Raw genomic sequence first — 18,942 nt, forward strand, 5'->3', positions numbered from 1 at the left:
TCAAAAATCTCCATCCTTTCCCCCAGAAAGAGAACTATGATCACAAGATCTTGGTGTTCCTGGGTTTTGATCACAAGAAAGCTAGCGAGACTTTTTATAAGGACTGAGGGATAAGGTAGCTTTAGGCCAGGAAAATCTGTTTCCAACCTTTTGGAGCAATCCTAAGCTGGCAATATTGCAGCCCAAGCTCGGCTTTAAAGCAAGTGCATAAACAAGAGTGACATAAGTACCATTTCTTAGTACAAACTGCATACGTACCATCAGTCTCATTGAAAGATATTTTACATTCACCACTGCTTTTGCTCTATCATATCGAATTTACTCAAATTTCTTTAAAAAAAATTCGCGGGGGATTATATACTCTTTTAACATTCAGTTGTAAGATTAGTCTATGACTTGACCTTTCTATGCCTTACCCTCTTGGTGGTTAATATGTCAGTTTATAAACTTGGGCCTTCTGAAATTGATTTGATAGGATGAAGAGGTTGTATGATCACTTGTATATTTCATCTTCTGATTCTAACATAAGCAAGATCAGTGCATGTGGGATTCTCACTTCTTAACGTTGCAAATCTCCTTTCTTCCAGTTGTTTTTGCTGGGATGGAGAGATGGTTAGTGACCCAAAAACCTTTGAAGAAGCAGCAGATCGGCAGTACTAAGCTAGCCGTGGACATTGTTGCATTGAATAGTTCCAATTCCCTTTTGGTGTGCTATTCTGGTGATTTGATGTTTAAGCTAAACGTGACATAGGATAAAAAATTTACTATTCAAGCTATTCTGGTAGAAGATGTTACGATTTTGGTTCCAACTAAATCTTGAATTGGTAGAAGTTGTATTACATAATCGAAAAGAGTCCTAAGGTTAATGGTATTTCGTCATATGGGATTGAAGTTCAAGTTTTTGGTTCACACAGTTCTATTACTTTAGGTGACCAGCTTTGTGATGTCTGAGATATAACTTATCGCTACTAAGAGAGGCCAAAAGGGTTAGTAATTCACTAATTTGTGAGGTGTTGGGTTAGTAACTTATCGCAATACTATTGTAAATGCTTGTTTCAGAACTGTTTATCTGATTGGTACAAAAGGAGATGTTGAGCTCCTTCCTACAACTACAAGGTAGGCAGGCCAACATCCAATTGGTACATTTGGCTCTATTTTTGAACCCTCAGTTTTCCTCATCTATAATCTTGTTCCAGACTACAGATTCGAAGTCATTTAAATGACATTTCTTTTCATAAATAAATACAAGCTCTCTTCACAATTTCTGTTTTGCGGTTTGCCAATTTGCACATGGTCGTGTTTGATATTATGACCTGCTTCACACAGGTAAGAATTGTAGCATAAAATGACCCATTTTATACAAGGAAAAAGTGTTGAGAGTATATATATCCCACATGGGAAAAATGAGATCTTACTAGTGTGTTTATAAGGGTTTGGGCCACTTTCACTATTGCCAACTGGTAAGATGTGAACTCCATCTTATGTATGGCTTGAAAATTCGCCACATGTGCGGGGCATGTTGAGATTATAGATCCCACATGGGTTTATGGGACCTTTTCTATTTGTTTTGTGAAAACCTCAATACCCCACCCACAATCCCACATCATGTTTTTGGAAAAAGCACAAAAGTGAATGGCGCAATAAAAACAACAAGTGGTTCCCTGTTTCCACAATCGCACATACTCGATCTCTAGTCGTCGTAAATTTCGTCGCTGGCCAAGATTTGAAGCCAGCAATCCGTTTACCCAATTTGCCGGAATCTCCGACCATCACAAGTACCTGAAATGGTGTTTAGAGGGCGTGGATGTGGACAAGGTGGTTTCGGAGGCTATCGCGGTATTAAAGAAGAACCCTTTGTGGTGTTCCCTGATATTAACCTACCTGATGCCACAGATGTTTTGTCCACCTCCGATCAGAAGAAAAACAAGGAAGAGATGTTGTTTATCAAAGAAAGTTTGGAGTGGCTGAAAAAAACAGGGTATTATCTTGAACAGACTGACAAAGACAAGCAGCGAAAGGGTAACAGAGAAATCCATTCTTTCTCGCAGTACTTAGTGCCGAGTATGTTTCCTGGAGAACTGACTAGAGGTTCGAATGTGAGGGGGTTAAGCAGGGACAAAGTTGAGTGGGACAGAAAGAAGAAGGAAGAGATCGACTGGAATCGGATTGAGAAGATGGAACAGGACAGTGATGCCAAGCAAAAGAAAAAACGCGAAAAGGATGAGGAAGATGTGGATAAGGAAGATGATGATGATGATGATGATGATGATGATGATGATGATGAGGACGATGAGGATTATGAAGACCCTGACTTGAATGATTATATTGTTGATGTGAAGCCAGACGATGACGAAGATGTTTATAATGATGAGGAGGAGGGTGGTGATGAACCTGAGTTGTAGTGAGATCGATGGTGATTGTTACCTCGGTCTCATGCAATCTAGCTTCCTGTGAAAAGGTATGTTGCCATTGAAGTGGTACTAGAGCTTTGATAATTGTTAATTAGGTAATAAGAGACTTTGATTTGAGTAAATTGCTGTTCTATTTCCTTTCATTGTCGAGGACCCTCTCTTTGGTAACTGCTTTGTTTGCTGTATGCATGCTATATGCTATATGCTATTCTGGTAATTATTGACATGATTATGATGATGTCCAATTACAAGAAACTACTCTCATCTAGTATAGTATGAACTTAGGTGACAACTAAAAGAAACTGCTGAAACTTATTATTTTCAAGGTCATGAACTAATAGAATGGTTAGTGTTTCATTAATTACTTGAAAGAAACCACTTTCAGCAATGAATTGAGTGCAGTGATGCCAAATTCGGGTGGCTTACATGTTGTGCATACAATTCTCTTCTCAATTTTTCTATCTTAATTTGCATCCCTAAACCAACTTCCAGGTGGGTGTACAACTGAATCACATGCAGTGGATACCGGCCTGCACGTGAGGCAACGAGCTGCTGAGTACCTCCAGCAGCAACAGGAGGGCTAGGGCTACTAGGGTGGTTGCCATTAATGTCACTGCTTATGGAGCAGTGGCTGCATAGTGAGAAAGATACAACCTTGGTTTTATCATAATAAACCTGAGCATCTACGTACCCTAGTAAAATCAATGAACATTTGGCAAAGACTCCGGAAAATTTGTTGTATGTGTCCGTTATATATAACCTTCCTTTCACAACGTGTGACTGATCCATTGTTATATAACTCACACATCCAAAAATTACTTCAAATACTGATTGCATAATTAGAACAATTGTGGACTTCAAGTTATGCATAGGGTCAGTGCTAGAAACTGCATGATTGGTAATCGATCAATGAAATCTCTGAATGGCTGAATCCATGTCGAGCAATGCTTCTAATTTGGAATTTTGTGTCTGATGGTATTTTCATGGTCAATGCCTCAAACACGATATCAATGTTTCAAGGAATTTTGTGTTGGTCCCTAAAGAGATTTTGTTGTTTGTGCTTATTAGTCATCACCACCAAAGCTGATTGGCGTTCACATGAAGAACATCGATCGGTAACAATTTATGACATCAAGTCTGCTGTAGCATTGTTGTGCAGCTCTGCAGTTCCTTGTGAGACCAAACCACTTACTGAACCGCACAACAGAACTTGAATGTGCAGCTTCCAAAGTTTGATGGCTAACTTTTTTTAATATCCCGGAAACTTCCTTCTATGCCTTTATGGCTCTAGCTATCAACATCCAAATCAATATTCAGACCTAGTCCTATGTGTAAAATTAGTCCATTGATGAATGTTAGAAATGAATTAGACTGACAAGGTGAAGCTGATCATGATATGAGCAAAAATCTCTTCATGTAAATCTGATCCACAAATGAAAGAAAGAAGAGAGAACATTAAAGTGAGCCTATACATGAGACCTGTAATGAAACGTACAGTTTGAATCGTATGAGTTGTTATCTTACTTGTATTAATTTCCTTCTACTTATATATGCGTCTGAGTAATTTGAGTTCTGTACATCGAAGATTCATTCAAGTGTAAATGTCAACTTAACTGAAAGTAAAAGCTGAGTTGCTGGAGGCCCTTGACAGAACCTTCTTAAAGAAGGAACAGGTAGAAGATGTTTTATTTTGGTATCGAATAATCGCAAGTAGAATTGCAAGACCCAAGTCTGGAAGGCAAGCTACGGGCCCTTAGTGATTGAGGTTTTTCATGAGTTGAGATTGTAGTTGATGCACTCTAAGTGTTTGAGTAAAGACGTGAATTTGAGCGTAGATGGTAATTATATGGATGACTAACTTTGCTGTTTTTTAGCTTTCTTTTCTCTTATAATCTTAATCTGTCAACCAGATATGGAGTGAGGTATGGCTTAGTATTGGCTGATTCCTGCTCTCCAAAACGATGTAAGAATTGAAGTTAAATGAAATTGTGATAATGGCTTTTGAGACACCTTGAAAATTGTAGATCCTAGAAGGAGCCTAGAGGGGGGGGGGTGAATAGGCTCACAGCCAATTTTTTCGTTCAAAAACTTTCTCAGGGATTGCAACAGGGTGATCAATCCTGAGAACTGATAATGAACAGATTGTATTGTAAATTCAACAAACCAACTAAAGCAATAAAGAACACATGTTTTGTTGACGCAGTAAAACCCTATCAAGGGAAAACATCTGCGTGGCCTTTACTCTTGAAAGACCAAAACCAAGTCACTAATGAAACAGATTACAAGTTTACAACACTTGGATTGCACTGACGCGACAATCCTCCTAGACTAACTCACTAGACTGTTGTAATCACTCCTTGCTAATTGTTTACACAAGTGAACAACTCAGAAATCTCAACTATGACACAAGCTATGAACGCAGCAAGTTCGACTTGGAGATTTCACCTTTGAAGCTTACAATTCCCAACTGAACTCATGGGATGCAAGAGATGAATATGCATGAATGTTTTGTGTTTTTCAAATTGTTTTCAACATGGAACAAGACATTTTGAAAAACAGAAAACCAAAGAGATAAACTCTTGATAAACAAAGGGACTGAAACACAAAAGTATTTTCAATACCCGAATAGGAACAGAGAACCCATATATATAGAGTATGAAGAGGAAGGTAGGTTCACTCAAAAACCCCTTAATCTCAATTTGAGTAGGTAAACCCATACCCATAATTTCAGATTGCCCATGTAAACCCATGCTCCTAATTTCAATTGGGAATACCAATTCAAGAACCCAAAACACTCAAGCTCCTTAATCAAAACTGACACAAGAATGGAACCCATGAAAAACCCATGGTTTTGTGAAAGAGATGTCATGCAAGAGCTTACCGGAGCCATGATGAAGATGGGTCTTCTTTTGATCTTCAAGATTTAAGCTTGATCTTGGACAAGACAGCAATATGAGATGGGATGACAGCACGGTAGCAAAGCAGCAAACTGATAAGGTAGCAAGTTCTAATTGAACTAGTCTTCAAACTTTGCCTTTGGCTTTTGACAGCAAGGTAGCCATACACAAGAGAAGAGGAAGTAATTAAGTTGCAATTTCTCTATCAAGCTAAGGTGGGGAAGCTGCCAGCAAACTGATCTTCAAGTCTTCACGTGGGTCTTTGAAGAAGAAGCAAGTTGCAATCATGCTAAGATGGGAAGCTGACAGCAAGGCAACCACAACAATTGTAATTAAACAATTATGGGCTTGGGCTGCAACCTTGGGCTTCTTTAATGAGTAGAGTTTTGTGAAGAAGGAATGCCAACATTTATACTAACAAAAATTATTACTTGTTCTGTAACTGAGATGCCTATACCAAAAACTCCACTTCGTGTCTTCTATGTGTGTCATAAGTGGTTCTCTCATTATCACAAATCTCCTTCTATGAGTTTTTGTTTGCAGATGGCAGAGATGGCCAATAGCCTGGATTTTCTTTTGTTTGAGAGTCTAATACGGAGTAGACTACTAGTAAATTTAATGTTGGTATTGGTGTTAATTTTGGTGTTGGTGTTAATAGGACTCATTGGTAAAGAGCCTTCAACATTCATCCCTTGTAGGCCGTAGCAGCCCCTTTTACTATTTGTAATACGTGAATTATCCCACATGGCTGCTTAAGGAACGGTGGAAGTGAGTGGCTGAATAAAAGTGTAAGAACTTGACTAGCCAAAACAGTCTGGCTTGTCATCCTTGCTATGCACTCTTAAAAACTTCAATCCCCGGATACGGCGCCAAAAGTTGTAACACTGCAATTGCATGGTTGTTAAAGCTTTTGGCACCATTGTCCAGGACTGAGGTTTTTAGCTTTATTTTTGCTTGGATCGACCCTACCCCTACCGTGAACAGGGTGCTTAACCCCTGCCAAATTTGAGTTCAAACATGTTTTGCTCCTTTCAGGTTGAGCTGTATAAGTTACTGTCAAGCATCTTTCAATTTGTTGGGGTCCTGATTTTGACTCTCTAGCCCTCTTATATTTTGGAAAAAATGTGATTAAAGACAGCGTTCAATTTTGCAAGTACTACTATGCGCACTTTATATATAACTGATTAGATTATGTTTGATTCTAGTTCTTGAACTGTAGTTTTAGCTAGCTAGATATAATAGAAAATTGTTCTAATACCTGCTCATGTTTCTGTTATTGATCTTTTATGTGCTGGGGCAATTGTCTCGTTCTTGGGTCAGATGGTTATTCAAGGTTCCATTTACTGAGGCTGGAAACCAGTAAACTGGAGTCCCTCATCACAACTGCCTTGCAGAGGCTGAGTTGGAAGTAAATCTAACTTTCATCATTTCTTCTGCCTAACCTAACACAATCCTATCACATCTAAACGAGTGGTTTAGTGAGATATGAATTCTGATCAAGCTTGATATCTTCTTGCAACTTTGTTACTGTCTCAAGAAAGCCCCCAGTCTTAAGTATTTAGTAACAAATGAGTTCTTATCTCTTAAAGGAGAAGTTGAAATGTGTTTTGGTGCTTTCTAAGTATTTAGTAACAGTTTGTTCTTATCGTCCCAAGGAAAAGGTCAAATTTGTTTCAAGACTCCATTTACTGATTCAATCTCTGGTACGGTATCTTCTTAATAATGTTTGGCTTTAGTAAACAATGAGAGAGATATGGTTGAACTAAAGTTCTGGATGAGTTGCCTGTTCACCATCTTAATAATGTTCACCAGCTTTTGTGTGGCTTTATGATATTTTTGTTTATCTGTTTCAGGTTCGTCGAAGCCAAACTATAATTTGGTAGGGTAGTCTGGTGCGCCCTACAGAATTAAGTTCAAAATTCCGCTTCAACTTTGTACTGATCAAGCATTCAAAATTTGACTGAATTGAATGGGCACGGGAACCTCTTTTGTTATTCTGAAAGTCTGAGAAGTAAATTTTCTTATATTTACTCTGACAGAAGCCATAGGGTTAGTCATTGAAGAGGTAAGTTCCTGTGAGTGTTTTTGCAAGTTAAGTTACTGTTGTAAAACAGTTGTTTCAGACTAGTTTGTTGAGTTTCCGAATATTCTTCAAGCAAGCTATGCATCTATCTTGTAAGAGACTGCTATTAGGTGTTGAAACTGGTATATTCAGGTGACTGAACTTTTTCAAGAAGGAATGCTAGAAGATGTTTGATTACAGTACCAAAAGATGTTTGGCCTATTAGCCATCTCTAGTGAAGTTGAGGGACAATTACATGAAGAACACAGAATTAAAACTTTAGAACATCAAGTCTGCGGTAATATCGCTGTGCAGCTCTGCAGTTCCTTGCGAGAACTACGGCTTATTGAATTACTATCAACCACACAGAAGCAAAAAACTCAGATGTGCAGTTTCATTGTAATTGGGGGAAGGTGTCAATGGTTTGCAAATTCTAAATGGTGTCTTTTTCAGCTCAAAATGGGAGTTTAGCTTGGCTAGTAAGTTTGATATGGCTAACGACCATTAATAATACCCGTGATTGAGCTTGACTGACTAGAGGAAATTACTGATAAATTAGCAAGATGCTTAGTGTTTTTGCTGGATTCTTTTATCAAGTCCACTTGGATCTCATATGGATATTCTGAAATTCTGGTATGTTTTAATATAAGCTGACCTTAAACTATGAGTAACAAGTGATGGGCGCTGTGAGCCCACATCAAAAGTGAGCAAGAGATGTTCAGTCTGATGGCTATAACATGGAGCATCTCAGCATTGTATGACTTACGGAGCCATGTGCTGAGCACAGAGCGAACTATTCTTTCGCCTTTTACTAAAGAATACCGTGTCCGCGGCACTTTAAGTGGCATACGCCTATTTTTGGAAGGGTTGCACCTCTGTGGGGTGCCCCTCAAATGTTAGTTTCCAAATGTTTGTTTCACTATGAAATGTTGTGATGTTGGTTTTCAAACTCTCAAATCCAGTCTAACCTGCTGTAATTCTGATTTTTGTTTCAAACAAGGTTTGTTCAAAAAGGAAAGAAAGAGTGAAGAATGGGAATAATTCTAAGCAATGGAACTCGTGCATTACCACAATACAGATATGTCCATGCATAACACACTCCACTATGACTTCATAGTAGTTAGCTGCCTACAGCTATAGTTAATGACAGTGAGTTTCATACTGTCAAAAACACCCTGCCCCTGTAAAACTGATTCACACAAGGAAAGATTAGTCGCAAACCTATAAATGGGGTAAGTGAAGCAGATTTTGATTTGAAGATTGTGATGCAACCCAAAACTGATAGAAATTTGTTACGAATTGAGATCATATTTGATACAGTGATGATTATTGCTGCAGATTTTAGATTTTCCTTTCTCGTTGGTCCCTTGAATTAGATTTATGTGTCTACCAGAAATAGATATGGAAAATGATGTAAGAAATTCGACCTGGCAGACCTACCACTTAAAAGAGAGAGAGAGAGAGAGAATTGCTGCTTTTCTGCAAACAAGAGATGTAACATTCCTGTGTCATACCAAACTGCACTGCAAGTTAACTCCATGTCTTATGAAAGTTCATGCCTTCATAGATGTGGCTTCTGGTTGTCACAAATCTCTTTTGAGTTGCTTTTGCAAATAAGAAATTCGACCTGGCAGACCTACCACTTAAAAGAGAGAGAGAGAGAGAATTGCTGCTTTTCTGCAAACAAGAGATGTAACATTCCTGTGTCATACCAAACTGCACTGCAAGTTAACTCCATGTCTTATGAAAGTTCATGCCTTCATAGATGTGGCTTCTGGTTGTCACAAATCTCTTTTGAGTTGCTTTTGCAAATGAGAGAGATGGCCTTTAAAGCCAGGACTTTCTTTTCATTATGAGTCTGAAAAGTGGTAGACAATTAGTTGACTTTAATGTCTTGGATTAGTCTTGGTGTTAATGTCTTGGATTATGTCAATGTCCCCTTCTATCATACAATGCAGAACTCCATGTATTTAATTTTTTCTTTTGAGTACGTTGTTATAGATGTCCTTCATTGGCTTCTCATTCTCATTGTCACAGATGTCCTTTTGAGTTGTTCTTTGCAGATGGCAGAGATGGCTCATAAGCTCGGATTTTAAACTTTTAATTATAAGTATAAGACGGGGAAGACCACTAGTTGAGTTTAATGTAGTATTTTGGATTTGTGTTGGTGTTAATACGAGGCACGAGTTCATTGGTAAAGACCCTGGAAGCAGCCTTGCCGTTTGTGAATGTGTCTAGAGTCCCACATTCCTCGATGAAACAAGCACGGAAGTGAATGGACGTATAAAAGGCGAAGAGCTAATCTAAACAAAGCATACCTTTCTCTGCCTTTTGGCTAAGATCAAGTGTAGTATCTGTTCTTATCAGTTTAATATCTGATACGTGGACCAATGGTCCATACGATATTAAATTAATTTTTTTAAGAGGTGTGTTCACTACAGTAGCTTGCTACTGGAACTCACATGTGTCATCTTTGCGTTGCACTACTGCAAAGCTTGGCGCACCCTACCAAATCCAGTTCAAAATTCGTCTATTAAGATTGCTAGTTATGGTTCATGTTTCGTTAGCATGCGGTACCTGAGCTGTTCATGATTATGGTGTTCAATCTACAAGAGCCAGATGCACTATTGTTCTTGCCCCTAAACGCCAGCATTGTCTAGCTCGGTATTTTTGTTGTCACAAACTACTCTGGGTCGTGAGCTATTCCAAGCAGATGATCCTTTTTATCTCATTCTTAAATCAATTTATGTAAGCTGTTCTGATAATTACTACCAACTCCAAAACAAATGTCTTCCAAGTTCTTGTTACTGTTATAAATCAGCTATCTGGACCTGGTTTGTGAAAAGGGGATGAACAGAAATCTACGTCTGCCATTGGAATAGTATCACAGCTTTGGCAATGTGATAAGTATACATGTTTGAGTTGTCTGAGAAGTTTACAGTACGCTTTTAGGTCTGTAAGTGCTTTATATGCTACTTGCATCTTGATTCACGATGTTCTTCAAGCTATGCATCTAATTTTAGGGGATGAGAAGGATAAATGTGCAAATAGGTGACATGTAAAGCTTTCTGTTAAGAGGCATGTTATGTTCAAGTGACTGGATACCTCTTTTATGTTGATTCTGGTACCAAAAAAATCTTGAAACTGGTAGGTTTAGTTAGATACAGGAGGTTGATTATTATACTCATTTCAGAAGTACCTAAAACAGATCTCCGTCAATGATCTTCAGGCTGATGATCTAATGGAAAATGTTGGAAACTCGGATATTTTGGCCTGCAGATGCCAAATTACCAGATGCATTTTTCTGGACTGCTTTTTCCCTCAGGTATATGATGTTATACAAACCAAGAAAAATATATTTATTGTTTCTTCTGCTCCAGAAAGGAAGCAACTAGCAAAAAGACTGGTGGAATATGTTGATACTGCATGGAAATCTAAGAAAAAAGGCATTCAAGTGGATGACATCATCTGCGCGCTATTTTGCCTATTCTTTCACCCAAACTCATCAGCAGCAGACCAGCCTTTTGGCCTCTGTGTTCTGGTGTGAAGAAATCTGTGTATATGCTATTTTAGTTATTGATTCAGTTACCATGTATGACAATACATATATAGATATATATGCATGCGGTTCTAGATTTCCTGTCTTGGTAAAAATGGCTTTGCCCTCTTGTGGGTTGATATATCCATTTTATCAAGTTGGTGTTCAAAGATTGATTGTATGATGTTTGATGATTGTTTGGTTAAGTAGACATTCTTACCTCCAAATGAGACAAATTTTTAATCTCACAACAGGTTTCTCATTTCTCAGTGTCAAAACTCTCCTTTGGATTATGAAGCTAGATGAGGTAGACTACTATTTATTTTCACTGCTAGGACTTGGGTTAGTGTTGGTGTTTTTACATGCCACTAACCCATGGGTTGCACCGCTGCACAGGCAGTACGGCCTTGGTGCATCCTACCAAATCCAGTTCAAATTTTGGTTCACTAATGCAGTATCTGTTATGCATTTAGCAAGCAAATATATAATACAACTTCATATAGCAAACTTTAGGAAAATGAGAAGAATGGAATGCCTATTTGTGACTACATAGGTTCTTCTAAACTCCCATTCCCTTTCAATGGTCTTATATATACCTCCCGGAATCAGGTTTACAACAAAAAGAAAGGATGAAGACATAGTTCAATAAGTCTGCTCATCGATGAGCAGAAAGGGATACTCATTGGTAAGACCACTTTATGAGAACCTACAGATATAGCACCAACTAATTTCCTCCTGCACTGCTGCAGCAACTGTAAAGACTGAGGAGCACAGTTCCTGCACTGATGAGTCACCAGAAAATTCAGATTTATCATCTTGTTCCTGTTTATCAGCTAAATCAGATTTATCATCTTGTTCCTGTGTGTATACATCATAGCACATTTGAAAGAAACACTTAATTAAAGCATGCAACCAAAACAAGCACATAAATTTATACAAAATACCCAGGATCAGAAACCAACATAAATGATAACCTCTATTCATTAGGTGTAATTTTCATTTATACAGTATAACAAACCATATTAGCCAAAATGTAAACAACATTTGTTTTTCTTTTCAAGAACATGTTTACTCTACTTCTTTGCTGACACCAAAACATGCTTACTCTTTTAGCTTTTTGGTGCATTCAGGTTAATATCTAAATTACACTTGGTTGACATGTGGGAATCCTACAGCTCAAAAATAATGAGGCCATCTATTAACTGCTAATTCCTAACCTCTGGCATTTTCCTCATCATATTGAAAAAGTGAATAACCAGAGTGAGGTCATCTTCTTCCCATTAGTTCTGATTCATCTGTGTACTGAACCAACTGATATACAACCTGCAGCAGGTTGACTACTATTTGATGTCATTGACTATAGAGTAGTTGTTGATGGCAAGAAAGAATGAAATATAGTACCTTGGCTTGTTTTCTACTTTTTCCATATCAAACCTGAACTAAAATCAAATGATAGACTAACATTCAAGTCCCAGTACTAATGGCATTTATGTTGGTCTGTCCAGAAATTAACATTACTTGTTGGACAGTAGAGTTGCTGTCGATTGTTTTTCCATTGGACAAGACAGTAACAATACCTTGATTTCTGACATCAATAGTTTTCGGCCTTTTGGGTCTTGGGCTCAGGTAGCCATTTGGCTTCATGTATGAATGAGTACTTGTTCATAGATGTTTTACATACATAATGCATGTTCTTTTGCTTGATATTTGACATGTTATTTCCTAGGCTGAAATCAGGATTACACATGGTTCCACCTGATCATTATTTTGGTTCACACTTGAACAATATACATCCAAGCCAATCAGTCGAGAGAAACTAATTTCCTGTCACATACCTTCATATATATAGCTTGAAAGGCTTAACAAAGGCCATCTTGCAGGTCTTGTTAACTGAACTCTATTGCCTTAATTTCAGAGGGGGAACCTTGAAAGAACCCTAATGAGAAGCACATAATTAGGATCAGCGTTCAAAACTCTTTAATCAATTGGACTCATAATGGTATTAGAGTAATGGTCTGGATGTATTGTCGGAAATGCTTCTAATTTGGTAAATTTGGTGACTATGTGATAAACTAAAAATAATAGAATAAGATATCATTGTCCTTCTGTTACTTGCACTAGAACAAGGATACGTAGAATGTTAATGGTTGCAAGGAATTTTCCTTTGGTCCCCTAAATTGTCATAATGTTTCATTGTGCAGCCTCAAAGTCTGCAGCAACATTGTTGTGCAGCTCGTGTTCCTTACAAAACACACAGTTTCTTTACATTAGTCTGAACGGGCAGTGTGTGTGGTCCAATTTGTAAGCTCTAGTTTCTTTCTTTTGGATTAGCTGAATGGGATTTTGGCTAAACAAAGTTTGGTATTCAACATTAATGAGGAATCATACTCGCAAGTTTTACTAATGTCAGAAAGCTTTCTCCTGTACACTCTATGGCTCTCTATCAACCTCAAATTAATTTTCCAGACCCGCTTGTCATAGCTATCTATACATGTAGACAGGTTAGGTGAAGCTGTTGTCTTCAATGAGTGGGAACTTTTGGTGGGCAATAGCGATTTGTATCTAATATGGAGGTTCTGAAATGCATGGAAAGCTTGGTAACTGAAGCTATGAGTAACAAGAAGTAATAGAAATCCCACATCGCAGGCGAAGCAAGACATATATAGCGCGAGTAACTATAAAATAAAGCAGCTTCTATCATATCAGCTCACGGAGCCATGCGTTGAGCACAGAGCGAACTATTCTTTCGCCTTTTACTAAAGAATACCGTGTGCGCGGCGCTTTAAATGGCATACGCCTATTTTTGGAAGGGCGCACCTCTGTGGGTGCCCCTCAAACTCCAGTTCTTAAATATTTTTACTACTGATATTTTAATCTTTGTGTGCCATTTTGGTCGACTGGAACGTCAAATTGAAAGTTTACATAACAAATTACTCCTATTCATTGTGATAATCGTGAATCTGAATACCGAATATATAAATACCAAAACCCTACCTTTCTGGCTTTGGAAGTACAGAAGCTGGAAATCTATGGACTCGTCAAAGCCTTATGTTCGACTCTCTGCAGCACAAGACAACTCAGGAGCTTGGAACCCACAACAGAAGCTTGCAGTTTCTAGTTCATCTTCACTTTCAGGTTCTCTTCCTATCCGAGCTCGTCTTACTCTAGATTCTGATTCTGACTCTGAAATCAACGGTGGTCATGAATTGGGTTATATTACTAGTAGTAGTAACATTAGTGTTGGTTCCGAGAGTGGGTTTGTGAGTGGGGAAGAGTTTGAAACGGCGTCAGAGAGGCCCTTTGTGGCGGTGGAGTCGGGTGAGGAAGCCCTTGAAGAGAGTGGCTCTGTTGAAAAATATGAGGTTTTTTGGCCTTCTGTGTCTGACCCAGATGAATATGAAGAAGCTGTTGTGGGTAAAGTTATGGTGGGTGGTCCAATTTCGGAGGAGGTTAGGCCCATTGCAAATTTGTCATGGGAGAGTGATGGGAGTGATGTAGTGAGTGAGGAGACTGAAGAAGTGAGTGAAGATGAAGGTGGTGGATTGTTGGGTCATGTTAAGGCTCTGGTTTATGGGTTTGTGGAGCAGGTTGGTATTCCACCTAGAGTTAAGGTTTCTGAGGTTGATGAAGGAGAAGAAGATGAGTCCTTGGTTGTTAAAGAATCAAGTTTTGTTGAAGGTGGAAATGGAGATTCTGTTCAAGTGGAATGCGGTGAGGATTGTAGTTTTGATACTGCTGAGTCCAGTGAAACGAACTCTGTTGAGTTGAATTTGAATGTATTGGAAGGTGGAGAGAAAGATGAGTATGTTGAAGAAGAGTTCTTTGTGCATGAAAGTTCCGTGAAATTGGATGTTGAGGGTAACGAGAATCTGAGTATGGGAAATAGTCATATATCTGAAGCTGAGGAAGATAAAGTTGAATATAGTGATTCCTTTAACTCAATCACACCAAGGTCTGTCTTAGGTGAGAATGTGGCCACTGAACTCGAGATTGAGGATCCGATTGCTAATGGGAAGGACTTGGTTTTTACTGGAGATGCTGGTGTGAAATATGAAGCCAAAGTGGAAGTCCCTCTCAAGGAGAAGAAGGGTTACACTATGGAACAGCACCCAACCAGCTTGGGTCTGTTTGTGGATAGTGTTGCACATGGGTTTCAGGTTTATGAGGTTGAAAAAGAAGTAGAAGAAGAACACAAGTTAGTGATGGGGAAAGGCTCCTCCGATTCCTTCATGAAGCAGTCTGAGCTGGCCACAGAATTAAAGGGTGTTCAGATTTCAGACTTGAAAGCCATTGTTAAAGGTCAAACTGGGGAATCCATTCAAGCTGAATGGACTGAAGATAATGGTCTTGGTGGTGTGGAAACCAAGGAACCAGATATTTTGGAGAAAGCCAAGAGTATGGCAGAAGAGTCTATAATGCCTTCCCCAAAAAGCAAAACGAGTGATGTTGATATTAGCGAAAGTAATGGGGCATTGGATAGAGGAGTCCATTCAGAATGTGATTTTGATGTTGAGGGGAGTGGAAATCAGATAACGGACTCCAATTCATATTCACAGCCAAATCCAATTCTGAAGATCGTATATGTGAGTAAGCGCAATTTGTCTGAAGCTGCTGGGGGTGATGGATATGTACTGTGTTCTGATTTCCTTGAATCAATCACACCAAGTTCCAGTGTGACCCATGAACACATTTTTGGTGGTGAAACTAAGGTAAAAAATTGTAAAATAGGCAGAAGATTCACTGGAGTAACCGTAACTCACTTGGGTGAGGATGCCACCACCGGACTCAAGATTGAGGATCAGATTGCTATTGGGAAGGGCTTGGTGATGGCTGGAAGTGCTGGAGCTGTGCAATGCCAAGGTGATACAGCATGTGGAGCCAAACTGGAATTGTGCCTCAAGAAGAAGAATTTCCCTATAAAGCAGGACCAAACTAGCTTGGGTCTGTCTTTGATGAAGTGGGGTGGTGGTCTTCTTGTAACAACGGATATACTGTCTCGGTTCTCTGTTGGGAGTTCTAAAATAGCTGTTCATGTTGTATTGGACAACAAGCAGAGGGGAAAGATTGCTATAAGAACCAGAAACTCCGATAAAATCCCAAGTGCAGGGATTATTGGGATTCTCTCAATTGCAGTTTCAGTCTTCGGGTTCTTCCGTTCAAGATTCGGTGTTCAGAACTCAAGATAATAGTTGTTCTTTTACTGTTGTTGTTGGTTGTTAGTCCAGTTCTGATGATGCTGTAAAGATTAGTATAGGCCTGTCACTGTGGGTTGTTAATTTGTAGTACCTTGATGTTTATCACTGTAATATGTATGAAACCAAGTCTCTTATGAGTTTGTTCTTCAGGTCTTTGTTCAGTTGTCTCATAATGAGTATATCATGATGCATGATCTAATTTCATTCATGTGATGGAGAGACTAATTTCAGAAAAGAATGGCACTGTACTTTTGTATAACAAACATCCCAGTACAAGCTTGAGTTAAATTATTTGAGATTAATGTTCCAAGTAAATCTGGAGCCACATATGTTTGGTCATCCACCGCAATGTTTACTAGTGAGTCAACGGCTGCACCATATCATCTCTGAGAAAAAATCTTCAATTTACTACTAGTCACTCTATTGATTGTTTCTGTTCAATGAATATGCAGGACCAATACTTCAACAAACCATGAGGATTGCTTTGGTCTCTAAACCTGGTATGTTTCTAGCAGCGTATCATAGCATGCGTGGGGTCTCTCATTGCCCGAAATATCATGTTTCCAGTTGTTTTTTGAGATGAAAGAGGTGGCGAATGGTCATGGATTTTCTATCTACTATCAGGATAAGAGCTGGCGTTAGTGTTGGTGTTAGTACGAGTCGCAGACTCATGGGTAAGATACTAAAACCTAACAAAGAATGAAACAATACACTAAGCTCTCTTTATCCCATATCGAAGACAGAGGAAAGCACGGAAGTGAATGGGGGTATAAAAAGCGAAGCATGAGACTAGGATAAGCATACCTTTCTCGGCCTTTTGGCTAAGATCAAGTGTAGTATCTGTTCTTATCAGTTTAATATCTGATACGTGGACCAATGGTCCACACGATATTAAATTAATTTTTTTAAGGGGTGGGTTCACTGCAGTAGCTTGCTACTGGAACCTACACGTGTCATCTTTGCGTTGCACTACAGCAAAGCTTGGCGCACCCTACCAAATCTAGTTCAAAATTCCTTTGTTGAGATTGCAGACTAACATTGTTTCGTTAGCATGACCTTGGCTGTTCTGTTAGTTGATCATAATACGACTTGGTGTCCAATCTACCAGCGCCAGATGCACTACTGTTCTTGGCTCTGTGCCTAAGGTAACAAGAAAAATATCACATATTTATGTTGGTCTCCTCCTAAGGAAATCAGAGATGTCTGCCGAAGTTTGAATTAACTGAACAAAATTATTCATGATTGGTATTCTCAGAAGTTTGAATTTCTTTTGGCATACTCATAAAATTTTGCTGTTCTTGTCTGGTACGGAATGTTATCAACAACCGAGAAGCTATACAAATTGTTTCTTCCACCACGAATAGGAACAAAGCAGCATAAATACTGGTAGAATGTGCTGGTCTTGCATTGAAATTTTAAGGAGGCAGAGGCCGCAGAGCAATGCGTAACAGTGCTTCTGTTTGCCTCTCCTTTCTTCCTAATCACCATCAGAACATACCAGGTTTCTTCTGGTGTGGAGATCTGGGGATATGCAGATTTAGTTGTCACCATTGGTTACATACTTGCATATATGTAGAGAATTATGCCCTCCTAGTTTTCATATCTTGGTAGTAGTGAAGTCTTTGCCCTCATTTTTGTTTATTAGTATATTAAGTTAACTTGAAACATCGATTTGATAGGATGAAGGGGTGGTGTGATCACTTAGCCAGTATATTTTATCTTCTGATCAAACATGAGCAGCAAGATCTATTTGTGCATGTGGGATTCTCGCTTCTCAAAGTTATAAATCTCGTTTCTTCCGATTGTTCTTGCTGAGATAGAGAGATGGTTAATGACCCAGAAACCAATGAAGCAGCAGCAGATTGGCAGTACTTAGCTAGCAGTGGACATCGTTGCATCCAAAACAGTGCCCAAGTTGACAATGCTGCCAAACACTAGTTAAGCAAGCGTCAATATCAGGATCGGTATTGTGAACAGAAGCAGTTTTGAGTTACCTAGAAGTAGAAATGAGCAAGGTTGTAAGAATGGTTAATGATTAGTTACCAAACACTCAGCAATGATTTAAATGCAGTGATGGAACATTCAGGTTGACTTATAGGAGCTGTTTATATAGTTTTTTTTTTTTCCTTTTTGTTCTCTCAATTTCTGCGGAGGCAAAACTTAAGGAAATTTTTGTATGTGTTGGTTACAGATAACCTTGCTTCCACAAATGCATTTAAGACTCATTGTTATATTTAGCTTGGTTCCTATAAAAATTTCTTAAAATGCTGACTGTAGAGAAGAATTCTGGATTGAGTTATGCATGTGAAAGGGATCTGTGCTAGAAAATGCCGATTAATGGCACTTGTATGGTAGTCATCGATCAAGGACACGGGGTTTGGATCTATAGCAAACAATGATACTATAGGATTTGGTGTTTGACAACATTTTAATGGTCAATGTCTCAAACACCATACTAATGGATCAACATTATTGTCCATCTGGCCATTAATCTATTCGATCAAATTAATGGTTGCCAAAATTATGTTCTGGCCTAAATACTACTGATGCTTTGTTGTTTGTGTTCGTTAGCCATCTCTAGCGAAGCTACATGAAGAACATGACTACAAGAGTGACACTATATAGCATCAACTCTGCTCAGCAGTTCCCTGCAGAACTTGGATGTGCAGCTTCATTGTAATGGGCCGCCTCTATGCTTTTGACGTTCTAAATTCCCTGTTGAGCTGGAAATTAGAGTTTGATGGTAAACCATACTACCAAATTTTATCCAGGAAACTTCCTTCTGTGCCTTTAGCTCTCAACAACTCAATCAGAAACCTCCTATGTGTAAGATAAGTCA

At 38.8% G+C, this 18,942-nt stretch overlaps 1 protein-coding gene, 3 non-coding genes and 1 pseudogene across 4 annotated transcripts; all 5 read left to right on the forward strand.

The window, feature by feature from the left end:
* Positions 1-1,704: 1,704 nt before the first annotated feature.
* Positions 1,705-2,570, forward strand: LOC133708176 (uncharacterized). Its single transcript, XM_062133632.1, has one exon. It carries the CDS (start codon positions 1,785-1,787, stop codon positions 2,400-2,402), a length of 618 nt encoding a protein of 205 aa, XP_061989616.1. The 5' UTR covers positions 1,705-1,784; the 3' UTR covers positions 2,403-2,570.
* A 5,568-nt stretch (positions 2,571-8,138) lies between these two features.
* LOC133713232 (U5 spliceosomal RNA) lies at positions 8,139-8,247 on the forward strand (annotated as a pseudogene).
* A 1,437-nt stretch (positions 8,248-9,684) lies between these two features.
* LOC133713222 (U2 spliceosomal RNA) lies at positions 9,685-9,879 on the forward strand. The gene has a single exon (XR_009847894.1). It is a non-coding gene; the product is annotated as a U2 spliceosomal RNA (small nuclear RNA).
* Positions 9,880-13,621: 3,742 nt separating this feature from the next.
* LOC133713230 (U5 spliceosomal RNA) lies at positions 13,622-13,738 on the forward strand. The gene has a single exon (XR_009847902.1). It is a non-coding gene; the product is annotated as a U5 spliceosomal RNA (small nuclear RNA).
* Positions 13,739-16,903: 3,165 nt separating this feature from the next.
* Positions 16,904-17,098, forward strand: LOC133713221 (U2 spliceosomal RNA). The gene has a single exon (XR_009847893.1). It is a non-coding gene; the product is annotated as a U2 spliceosomal RNA (small nuclear RNA).
* Positions 17,099-18,942: the final 1,844 nt, after the last annotated feature.

Source organism: Rosa rugosa, chromosome 5 (assembly GCF_958449725.1).
Source record: "Rosa rugosa chromosome 5, drRosRugo1.1, whole genome shotgun sequence".
NCBI classification, from domain to species: domain Eukaryota; kingdom Viridiplantae; phylum Streptophyta; class Magnoliopsida; order Rosales; family Rosaceae; genus Rosa; species Rosa rugosa.